This window comes from Eurytemora carolleeae, unplaced genomic scaffold, assembly GCF_000591075.1.
Source record: "Eurytemora carolleeae unplaced genomic scaffold, Eaff_2.0 scaffold221, whole genome shotgun sequence".
In the NCBI taxonomy this organism is placed as follows: domain Eukaryota; kingdom Metazoa; phylum Arthropoda; class Copepoda; order Calanoida; family Temoridae; genus Eurytemora; species Eurytemora carolleeae.
The window spans coordinates 489718-502143 of NW_019396278.1; the positions used below are offsets into that span (position 1 = coordinate 489718).

The 12426-nt window shown below is 32.4% G+C and overlaps 1 protein-coding gene and 1 long non-coding RNA gene across 2 annotated transcripts; one reads left to right on the top strand and one right to left on the bottom strand.

Annotated features, from left to right (window-relative positions):
* The first annotated feature begins 162 nt into the window (after window positions 1–162).
* On the top strand, window positions 163–9880 carry LOC111700001 (putative protein TPRXL). Its single transcript, XM_023470807.1, has 6 exons — window positions 163–307; window positions 872–946; window positions 1417–1524; window positions 2104–2149; window positions 2726–3916; window positions 9798–9880. Exons 1-5 carry the CDS (start codon window positions 254–256, stop codon window positions 3142–3144), a joined length of 702 nt encoding a protein of 233 aa, XP_023326575.1. The 5' UTR covers window positions 163–253; the 3' UTR covers window positions 3145–3916; window positions 9798–9880.
* A 1020-nt stretch (window positions 9881–10900) lies between these two features.
* On the bottom strand, window positions 10901–11948 carry LOC111700006 (uncharacterized). The gene is made up of 4 exons (XR_002764882.1): window positions 11883–11948; window positions 11661–11823; window positions 11144–11282; window positions 10901–10915 (listed from the first exon to the last, which is right to left on the bottom strand). It is a non-coding gene; the product is annotated as an uncharacterized LOC111700006 (long non-coding RNA).
* Between the last annotated feature and the right edge of the window lie 478 nt (window positions 11949–12426).

Here is a 12426-nt window from a genome sequence, read left to right on the forward strand (position 1 = left end):
GGAGAACTGGATCAATGTATTTAATAGGATAATATTTTGGGAAGAACTTGATCAATGTAATTAGTAGGATAATATTTTGGGGAGAACTGGATCAATGTATTTAATAGGATAATATTTCGGGGAGAACTTGATCAATGTATTTACTAAAAGACAAGTCCATGGCGAAACCGATAAATTTTTTGTGATAATTTTCTAGAATGGAGATTTCAACCTGAAATCAGATGTTTGGAGCTTTGGAGTTACTCTCTGGGAGATGTTTACTCTCGGAGAAATACCTTACTCGTCGCTGGATTATGAAACGGCCAAGGTACAGTGGTCCCCAAAATATAACGGCATGCAAGTTTGGCTGCTAAACAGCGCGATTTATATTTTGCATTACCAGATGCTTTTAAACCCATCTAGCTTTATTTAGCTTCAAAGTGTTAAAATGTTTTATATACATTTTTTAAAAGATTTTTTTCTGAAAATTATCATTTTTAACAGAAATTATACTTTCAAATTTTTCAGGTTATCGATTTATCCATTTTTTAAATCTAAAACAATTAAAGGGAGTGTAATCGTATATTTCAAGTGACTATCCATGTATGCAGTGAGGCCTGCAATGTACTTCGATATGTCCTGAAACGCGTTGTCTGATCAAATATGAATTGGATGTCTTTTTTATTATTTTTGGTTTCTCTGCAAAAATGACTTGCTCATTTCTTGCTTATAAGAAAAAAAGGAGAAAATATCAGAATTAAACGCTTTTCGAATCAAATTTCAAGAGTATTTGTGGAAAATATGACATTGCCATTCTGAATAAAGGGTCACTAGTAAGTTTAAATTGTAAAATAAATATAAAATTTAGATTGTAAAATAAAAAAATGTTTAGGTTAAGATAGTTGAAGGGATGAGACTTGGATGTCCTGAAATCCTGAAGGAGAACAATCAACTCTTTTATGACAAGGTAAATATTCTTTGTTTTTGAATCTTTGCCTCAAACTCATATATATATTACACCAAGGTATACAACATTAGGTTGCGAAGATAAATGAAATAGAAACTTAGGTTGTAGCAAAGACTCAATTACTTGCAAACATTTAAAAACGTGTCTTTTTGTTATACTCATTGTCTTTTCTCATTATTTCACTCATGTACTTCTTCACAATTCAGAGTTAAATAAATCTTATTTCCTTGATTTCAATTTTTAACTATCTTCATAATTAACAGACATATATCTTCTTTTTTAAAGTCTGAAAGGGGCTGTTCAAACGTAATTTCAAGTCCCCCCCCCCCCATTCTCATCCTTAAAGGGAGTGTTCGCGAAAAATGAAAGGGGGTATAGGCTTAATGCGATAAAAAAGCGCTTTTGATCGCTACTAATCTTACTTCTATCTGTTGCGTCTAATGGGTAACTCTGTATATCTAAATTTATAGGTTATGCATCCTTGCTGGGAAGGAGAAGGAGGGAATCGTCCAACCTTCTCCAAGTTAGAGTCTATATTAGGAGAATATCTAGGAGAAGAAGGAATAAAAAAGTTCAAAGTAAGATTTAAATACCATCCTGTAAGGTACTATCAACTTAATTTCAATTGAACTTCCATTAATAAAGAGGCACATCCGATTCACAACAATACCTTGTCTGATAAAGTATGAATTAGATATCTATTTTTTATTTTAAAATTAACTAAAATTTGTCAGAAAAGTCCGAAAATCAACCTTATCTTTAACCACATTACTGATCAATTTAAGGTTTTAAGAGACCGTCTTTATTTTATTAAAACAAACAAAAAACTAAGTTTATTAGTATTTTAATTTTTTGCTTTATTAAGAACAATGTCATGATTTATTTTATTATGAAAATGGTTAGATACCAATGTTGGGTATTTAGTAATATAGCTTTCGGGCAAATTTCTTCAAAGAAACTGAGTTTTTGCCCAATTTTCAAATTTTCTAATTCCTTTTTCATTGCAACTTTGATATTTTAAACTTAGATTAATATTTCAAATATAATTCATAGTTTGAAATATCAAAGGTCTGCGCCCTCGTTAGACAGTAGATACTTATAAATGTAGTAATGTGGTTGGAAAAAAATATTATTTACAAACTAATTTTTATTTTTAGGATGAAGAACAGAAATATCTCAGAAATTCCAGCCCAAAACCTAATAGTAAGTAATTCAGCCGTTTGTAACAGTAAGAAAAAAGTCCTATATAAATCGTTATTAATACAAAGTAATTCATCTTAGACTTTTGTAACAATAAGAATTAAGTCCTATGTTAATCTTCATTTTTAAAAATAATTCATCACAGGCTTTTGTAACAATAAGAATTGAATCCTATATTAATCTTCATTTTTAAAAATAGTTCATCATAGGCTTTTGTAACAATAAGAATTGAGTCCTATATTAATCTTCATTTATGAAAAATAATTAATCCGAGCCTTAAATAATTTCAACCCCGTCAACAAAAAAGAAACTAATCCAATATAAAATTCATCCTTACCAAAATTAAGCATTAAACCTAGCTTATAGCCTCAGTAACATAACAGTAATTCTCAAGATTTATCTTCTTTATCTAATTCATCCTGGCCAATTGATTATTTATTCTTCCTCATTTTGAAATGTTAGAAAAGTAAATAGAAAGAAAAAGTATTTGATATCCTTATATATTGTTAACAAGTGGGATAAAATGGATATTGATTAAAACTCTGACTGGGAAATGTTAATAAAACGTATTTTTTTCAGAGGGCTATTCACGGGTTGAAAGCATAGACGGATCAAGAAGAACTGCATCCGTCAGGAAATCTACCTCTTCTAATCAATCATCCCAGCCATCCGACCTTACCTCTACCTCTCCTACTCAACCAACCCAATCATCCAATCATCCCTCTACCTCTCCTACTCAACCAACCCAATCATCCAACCTTCCCTCTACCAACCCTACCTCTGATCCACACCCCTCCCCTCCTCCCAACCCTACCTTCCCTTTCCCTTCATCTACTCAGCCCTTGAGCCCCTCCACCTCTGGCCAGTACATAGCTGTGGACCAAGTTGGCTTACTTGTAGCTACTCCCAGAGAACCTGAAACATTTACTCCCAGATCTGAAACATCTACTCCTAGCTTCTCTAAAACCTCTTCTCCTATCTACTCCCAGAGAACCTAAAACATCTACTCCTAGCTACTCCCAGAGAACCTCAAACCTCTACTCCTAGCTAATCCAAGAGAACCTGAAACATCTAATCTTAGCTACTCCCAGAGGACTTGAAACATCTACTCCTAGCTACTCCCAGAGAACCTGAAACATCTACTCCTAGCTACTCTCAGAGAACCTGAAACATATATTCCTAGCTACTCCCAGAGAACCTGAAACATCTACTCCTAGCTACTCTCGGAGAACCTGAAACATATACTCCTAGCTACTCCCAGAGAAACTGAAACATCTACTCCTAGCTACTCCCAGAGAACCTGAAACATATACTCCTAGCTACTCCCAAAGAACCTGAAACATTTACTTCTAGGTACTCCCAAAGAACCTGAAACATCTACTCCTAGCTACTCCCAGAGAACCTGAAACATCTACTCCTAGCTACCCCCAGAGAACCTGAAACATCTACTCCTAGCTACCCCCAGAGAACCAGAAACATCTACACCTAGCTACACTCAGAGAACCTGAAACATCTACTCCTAGCTACTCCCAGAGAACTTGAAACATCTACTCCTAGCTACTCCCAGCTACTCCCAGAGAACCTGAAACATCTACACCTAGCTACTCCCAGAGAACCTGAAACATCTACTCCTACGTACTCCCAGAGGACCTGAAACATCTACTCTTAGCTACTCCCAGAGAACCTGAAACATCTACTCCTAGCTATACCCAGAGAACCTGAAACATCTATTCCTAGCTACTCCCACAGAACCTGAAACATCTACTCCAGGTACTCCCAGAGAACCTAAACCTTAACACTATCCCAATATTCTTCCCAAAGGTACTGAAAACTTGTCACAAACTCTTATTTGCTAATCTGTTATTATTTTGACGTGTAAATCTTTCAAACTTGGGATTTTAGAGGTAACAGAGGTCATAGTTTGACATTTCAATTAATGGTTTATAACGACATATAAATCAGGATTATAAAATTAGATTTTGAGGCAAGTTTTCAATTCCTTTTAACTGGCAAAAAGTAACAGGAAAGTAACTTCTAGACTACATATGGCATTAATTGGTATTGATAAAAATTGATAACAAATTTTTAAACCACACTCTTTGTACTGAACCTGATTTTGTTTTATGGATTATGGATAAAAAAATATTTTTTAATGCTAGACAAGAAGTATATAAAAAATCATTAATATCCTTTGCATTCCTTCACTGTATTCTGTGAATTTAAATCAAAATGTATTGATAACACCTGGATGTGAAGTCAACCTATATGATTCTCCACTAACCAGATATATGACAATATATGAATTACAAGTAGTTGAAACAGTTACGACTAGTTAAACTAAATGATCTGTTCGAAAAAATCTTCAATCTCAATGGCTGAGGAAATATTTCTTTGAGAATCTTTATGATTTTAAAAAGTCAAAGCTTATAATAATAAATAGGAGTTGAACCTTATTTTAACCCAATATATTATATTTTAATATATATTCTAAAGGGCTTATTTTCAGACCTTTAAGTAAATTAACACAATTTTTTATTATATAAGAAGAGCAATCCATAAATACTTTCTTGCCTATTTTCAAGATTCTAAATTTCTTTGTAAACTTATAGTTTAGAAATTATATAATCTTAGATATTTTAAACATACAAAGAAATAATTTTAGTTGTCTGAATTATGAATAAATTTATTTATTTGTTCTTTTTACGTAAATACTTTTTTGTTTTAACTGTTACGACCTATCATTGTAACGTCTCTCGTTTAGAAACTTGTATAATGTTCCTAAATTATTTTCTTCCATCTTATCGTTTTATAAAATACAAATACATAGATCTTGGATATTTATCTTTACCATTTCTTATTCATGTACCAGCAAAACATGTCTCGCAAAAAATGTTTTGGTAAAAATAATCTCAAGTTTTTTTTATTGTGTATGTGATAATAAAGTGCCAAAAAATTGATTTATTTGCGATTCATGAAATTTTATTACAGGATTCACCCACACAGGGTCAAACGACCTAGGGTCAAATGCCATAGGGTCAAACGACATAGGGTTAAACGACAAACGGTTAAAAACGAGTAGCCGCAGCGCTCGACCCCCAGTCTGTCATAGCCGCAGCATTCTCGGCCCAGAAATTGTCCTATTCTAACCTAACCCTGAAATAATACATAAAATATTTTTTCCATTTTGACCCTTTGTCGCGTTTTTTAACCGTTTGTAGTTTGACCGTATGTCGTTTAACCCTAGGTCGGTGAACGCCTCCTTCTCTCTGTTTCTTGTTAAAAAATACGTATTTGCAATGTAATTGTAGAGAAATAAAGTTTTCAAAAAATCTTTTATTTTTGTATTTTCTTTGAATATAGTTGATTTTCATCTCTAGAACGCGTCATTAATTCATTGTTTGAAAGCAGAGAAAGTGAGATACAGGGAATACGTTTTTCACAATTAAAGGGTGATTTTCCCAGCAATGATTTTAACCTTTCAAGTTATCGCGCATAAAAAGACAAGACTTTTGTTTATTAGTTCTGAAAAACTTGAGCGAAAAACAAGTGTTTTATAGTTCTAAAATTACCATGTCTAGGGCTACACAAAAGCAAAGGCCAAGTCGAGAAGATCTTGAAAATTGATTTAACTTTTGATAGCAGTCTGGACCTTTGTTCTTATAGTTTAGATTCATGTTAATAGTCCAAGTTATGGAGGATACCCTTCATGAAAATCTTTGGCCTCTCATTGACGTCAATAGTATAGATAATGCTGTGAGGTGGTTTAAACAAAAACTTATCTTTAAACTATCATAAAAAAATGTATTCAGCATTAAAAACATTTTTTATTAATATGCTATCTTAATTTCAGAACGGTTTATCAAATATTGAAGAAGAAAACATGTACCAGGAACTATCTTTGTTTTCTTTGATCAACCATCGGCTTTCACTCTTGCGTCGATCCGACCCCACTTTATGTAGTACACAGTACACAGTACACAGACTACAGTACACAGACTACAGTACACAGACTCACAGTACACAGTACACAGACTCACAGTACTCAGACTACAGTACACAGACTCACAGTAAACAGTACACAGTACAAAGTTCACAAAGGAGAACACAGACAAGCTAGAAACGTGCCCAATGATGTATAATTTTGGTTAAAAGACAAACACGATCTGATATTACAGGAATACCCACAAAGTATAAGACTGGATAGACGACCTGAATATCATAAAATGTTATCATTAAAAGTTAAATAAAGTCTTTTGCTTTGAATTTAGTGTTTTAATGGCCTATTCATTAACATGGAAACGAAAGAAACCAGTTCAGAGCTGCAAAGTATAAGGAAATAGCTAGTATAAATTCTGTACAGCCGTCTATGAAGTCTCATCTTTTGTGGGTAAACCTGTATAAGAATTCCACTGTCCAGTTTTATCTGCATCTCCGAAAGATCCCTCTTCACCTAAATATTTGCAGAAATATAAACAAATTTCTAAATTTTCTCTAGGCTAGCATTTAACAGAAATATTGCTTGGATCAATCAGCCCATATTATAGGATGCATCAACTCTATAGAATATTTAAGTTCTAAAATGATTTTGTTGAAATGTGAAAGATTGCCATGGAAAAAAATACATGCTTTGAGTTCTAAAAAAATTTGATTTATTTTTCTCATGATTAATAATAACATGTCAACATTAAATATAATTGCAGAGAAAAAAGAATATTTCTTAAAAGTTTCCTCACCCTTCATGAGAGTGTGCATGTTTATACTGCAGTTAGGTATAGGAGATTTAGTATACCTTGCAGTTAGGTATAGGAGATTTAGTATACCTTGCAGTTAGGTATAGGAGATTTAGTATACCTTGCAGTTAGGTATAGGAGATTTAGTATACCTTGCAGTTAGGTATAGGAGATTTAGTATACCTTGCAGTTAGGTATAGGAGATTTAGTATACCTTGCAGTTAGGTATAGGAGATTTAGTATACCTTGCAGTTAGGTATAGGAGATTTAGTATACCTTGCAGTTAGGTATAGGAGATTTAGTATATATACCTTGCAGTTAGGTATAGGAGATTTAGTATATATACCTTGCAGTTAGGTATAGGAGATTTAGTATATAAATACCTTGCAGTTAGGTATAGGAGATTTAGTATATATACCTTGCAGTTAGGTATAGGAGATTTAGTATACCTTGCAGTTAGTCGGGAACTTTTCCTTTTTGAATTAAACTGAGCTTGTTAGAAGAGTTTGAGTGATAGCTCACATACTTTATAATACAGAACAAATTCCCAAATGTTTAAAATAATCCAACTTAACCTTTGGTGCCGGGACTTTTCGTTGTAATTTGATGTAAACCTCCATTAAATAACAACGGTATCCATGAAATCTTAATCTGATTAGTAATGTGGAAGGTAACTTCATTTTTCTTTCTTGAAAAGTGCAGTTTAAAGGGAGTGACTGGCTATGTAAGGTAGTTGAACTGAGTATGCAGTGTTGTGGAAAACTTCTTTCGGATTAATCTGAGACATATAAAACTTTTTAAAGATCTGTAAATCCTGCTTTTGAGCGCAAATTCGACGTTCAAAACTTCTACTTTGGGGGTGGATACGTTTTCAGAATTAGTTTTTTAAATTATTAAATAACGACAACGAAAAATGAAGTAAAAATTATACAGTAATCTAATTAGATGGTTAGGAACATATTTCTCAAAAGAAATTTGTCAATAAATCAATGCTAAAATCGATTATTCCGTTTTCATTATTATATTGAATTTCTTGTTTTCTTTGAATTTATTCGCAGATTTCTTAAAATTCTTCCAATGTCGTCTTTTCAATAATAATTCTAGAACATCTGCAAAAACCTTTGTTAATAATGAAAAACCAGAATAATGAGAAAATAGAAACTAATAATTAAACAAGATTACTTATTTTCGCTGATAAGATTAATTTTTTTTCTCAACATATTCCTATACATGACGTCTGTAGTTTATTGTAGAACTTATTTACATTTTATGTCGTCGTTATTTAATAATTTAAAAAAACTAATTCTGAAAACGTATCCGCCCCAGAAGTAGGAACTTTGAACGTCGAATTTGCGCTCAAACTCAGGATTCACAGATCTTTAAAAAGTACTATATGTCTCAAATGAATCCGAAAAAAGTTTTCCACAACACTGCATCCTCAGTTCAACTACCTTACATAGCCGGTCACTCCCTTTAATTCTGAAAATTTCTCTATTGTTTCTCAGCAAGAAAGTCACTTTTGCAGAGAAACAACAAATAAAGTTTTCAGCAATAAAAACATGGATAAAGCATACTGTTGTAAATCTGATATTCCGTTCACTTAACTAATAATTATCAGAAAACAAATCTATGTTAGAATTATAATTATAATCATTTTTCATTTAAAGAAAATTTCAAACACCCGCCTAAAAAATAAGAAGTGTTTTCCCCTTGCAACAGATTTTCAAGTTGATGTTAAGAGTTTTTTGCAAAAAATAATTATTAACTCACGTTATTGTTACAATTCAACAAATAGCAAAGTTTAAAAATATGAAAACTATGAAGGATTTAAATTGGTTTTTTTACTTGGAGAAACATGTACTTCTCCGTATATATTTTTGCTCTAAACACTACAAACAAGGATTGGTCTGGCATTCGTTTTTTACAATACTTTGGAGTAATAAGTTAAGTTAAAGGAACAGAAAGAACATGCATTGTTTGAAACCACCTTTTAATTGTATAAAATCAATATTTCAAGAATATCAGAAACGCTTTATAATCTAACAAACAGAGATTTAAAAAAGGAAGGGGAAAAAGTTGTAAGATGAGAAAAGTTTAATGAAAAAATCTTAAGCCTACAAAGCCAGAAAAATTCAAATAGTACAAAAGTCCAAGTCACCTCAAACTTTCAAAACCTTCACTACTAAAGTTCATCCACCCCCCCCCTCTCCACCCAACCAACATTTAGAAAAAAGATCCAAAGAAAAAGGTAGGAATCGTTAAAATTTCATAAAGATATCACTCTGCAGCCTTTTGAAAGAGGGAATAGTTCCAATCTCTAAAAACAGCCCAAATTGCAGAAGTTGATAATGCTGCTCTTTTTTCTTTTGCTGCTGCTAGGTGGAAGCTGCTCAGCTGCTCTAGATTTAACGAGCATCATTCAAACCATTGAGAGAGAGGGAAACAAGGTTTTTGGACATTATTTTAGAGCTTAAAATATATAATCTATATACTGCAAGGGAAATAATTTTTCAAAGACCTTCAAGTGTTATTCACATTGATAACCCTTTAAACCTTTAAATATAAATATAAACATTCACATTAGAATTTTTTTTTAAATCACGTTGGGCATTAAATACTCAAGATTTTCCAGAAATAAATGTAACTTGTTGAGTTCACGAGGGTATACTCCAATTTTAGGGCTTTTTACACAGTATTTAAGAGACATATAAACTGAGTTCTCTGTCCTAGATATTTACTCAAAAGTTTGAATAAATGATTTTCTAAAAAACTTTAACTAAAAAATTAAACCGATTAATTAACTTCGTTAACTTTTTTTTATTCATCTCCCGGATTTTTTGATTGTTGGTGAAATAAGAACTTCACCACGAATTTTTTTACAAAGATTTCAAGTTTGTATTGTTCAAGTGTATCCTGTGTAGGTTGGAGAACATCTAAGCCGGATATCCTCCTGTCCTTCCGAATATATCCTTCAGAAATTAGAATCTTTAGAGGTTAGTATTTAGAGCATTAAAAAAAAAAGTTTTTTTTAAAATGGAAGATAAACCTCTGAGGCCAAATTTTACAAATTTTAGCCGCTGCTTGAGACGCACGCGGCTCAAATATGATTGGTTCCACTTAAAATTGATCTCAATGTTAAGATTTAAGCCGGCGCTCAATTGAAACCGGTTATAGGCGGATTTGAGATGCTGCTCAAATTTTGGATGTTTTTTAGTATCCAATAAATGTGAAAACGGCTGAATCCATCAGGCAAAATTTTTTTGTGGGGCCTCAAATGGCCCAAAGAAAGTTTATGGATGGTCCGAATTAAAAGTATGTATTAATTAAGCTCTTGTCACTCTTCTTTTTAAACATTAAACCTTTAAAAATTTAATACTAATTATCGTTAACTTGACATTAAATCTTTAACTTGACATTTCATCAATAACTTGACAGTCATTAAATCGTTAATTCAACATTAAACCTTGGACTATACACAAAATCTTAATTAATATAAAATTTATGATTCATCATTATTCATTAACTCGTCATTTTACCTTAAAAATTTGATTTAACTTAAAACACCGATTGATTAAAAACAAAAATATATTTATTTATGATATAGACTAGAGATTAAAAATTAAACAAGGTGTACGTTTGATCACAGTTAAATGGTTTATTTAAAAAAATTGGATATAGTTCATATTTCGATTAAATAAACATGCATTGACTTTTTAGAAAACTATTTGAGGATATTCTAATAGACTGCATTTTGTTTAAGCTAAAAGGAAAAATGTACTTACTTCAAAAACTTGAAGAAAGTAAACAAAATCAATGGAACTTTAAACTTTGTTTTTTTGAAATATTTTTAATTCATCTTTTTCATCATAAGGTTTATTTCAGCATAACATTTTTCAAAATAAGGGGGAGGGAAGGAAGTTAAAACGAGTTTGAACTGTGTACAGGAAGGATTGTATACATGAATTACATGATAACACACTTATCTCCCTCGGCCTGCCTAGCGGCTCGAACACCACTGCCTGCATCCCCAGAGAACTGCCTGAAAACATAAGAACTGTAAATATTCGGGAGAAAAAAATTATGGTTTACTTCTCAACAACATCCACACAAAATTTACTAATATAAACTAGAACAGAATTCAAATTTTAATTTTTACTTGTATCTGTTTTTTTTTTAAATCAAGAAGAATTTAAAATGGTAGATACTGATAATATTTCTTCTCTTGGAGATATTGTTTAAAATAACTATAATAATTTGTTAAACTTACAGCCTGGATCCTGAAACTTGTTTCTCCCAGGTAGTTTCACTAGCAGCAATCTCCTCACCCTCCTTGTTCACTTACACATTATTCACCTCATCCACTCCAATCTTCCAGGCTCCAGACTTCATCACCAGCTGCCCAGATCCTTCACACAACAATTTACAATCAATCAATTCTTCAGTCCACCAATTTACCATGCATTCCATCCATTCCATCAGCCAGCCAGCCAGCCAAACCACAATCTAACTACCATCAACCAAAGTACAATCAACAACCCAATCCTACGGATAAAGTAAAAACCGAATCCGATAATTTTTAACCATAAGTCCAATGAATATACATAATCAATCCTTAACTTGATAAAAAAAATCATCTCTAATAATTGTTTAGATAGTAAACGGATCTACTATTAAACAAGGAGCTGATTAACAGGATGTATGGGGTACAAAGTTTCATGATAAGTTCACAAGATATTTTATTCCTCCATAAACTGAGTACGAGGATTGGGTTTAAGAATACTAACCAACATCATGGTCTACCCCGCTATCTGAGCTCCAGACCGTGATAGCTCCTCCTGGAGCAACCTTGTGGTTCGTGGTAAACTTGAATGTGGATTCTACTCCAGCACTCTGGCACTTGAGAATATGTCCAGCTAGGGTCTTCTCTTCATCCCCAGTATTAGTGATCTAGATAATATTAATACTTATTTACATCACTTTCTGCCCTGAAACTATAAATATATTACCGTGATACAGTTTCTAGACTCTTCTAGGGGTTCGATGAGGAATACAATACATTATCTATATTAAAGGGACTAAAAATCAAATTTTAAATGACTCCATTTTTAAAGTTCCATGTCCGCCTCACACGGTTAACCATAACCCTCATAAATTTAAGGTTACTGGCAGTGCTTAATATCAATTTAATTTTAATGCAGATCCGAATACGGTTCCTGGATCCGCACTGGAAAAAAATGGACACGGATCCAAATCCGGATCCGAATCTAGGTCATTTCTTTAAGATTTACTGAATAATTTTCAAATTTTTTGTTTTATTTTTTCGCTTATTTTTAATCTAAAACTTATTTAACCAACCATTAAGAAATGAGGAAATTTTTATAATCTCTCTTTTTTCAAAAGTTCAGATTTGGGTTTTAGGAGTAAAAAGTTTTTTTTTGCAGTTTTTGGTTGATATTTTACCTTTTTGGATCCGGATCCGGATCCAGGAAGCCAAAATCTTACGAATCCAACGGATCTGGATCCTAAGCACTGGTTACTGGAAATTACAAA

What these genes read in the sequence shown, in the direction of transcription:
- LOC111700001 (XM_023470807.1), top strand. Translation starts at nt 254, where the DNA reads ATGTTTACTCTCGGAGAAATACCTTACTCGTCGCTGGATTATGAAACG. An exon ending in TGGATTATGAAACGGCCAAG is followed by an intron (nt 308 to 871) that starts GTACAGTGGTCC and finishes AAAAATGTTTAG; the next exon opens with GTTAAGATAGTTGAAGGGAT. An exon ending in ATCAACTCTTTTATGACAAG is followed by an intron (nt 947 to 1,416) that starts GTAAATATTCTT and finishes CTAAATTTATAG; the next exon opens with GTTATGCATCCTTGCTGGGA.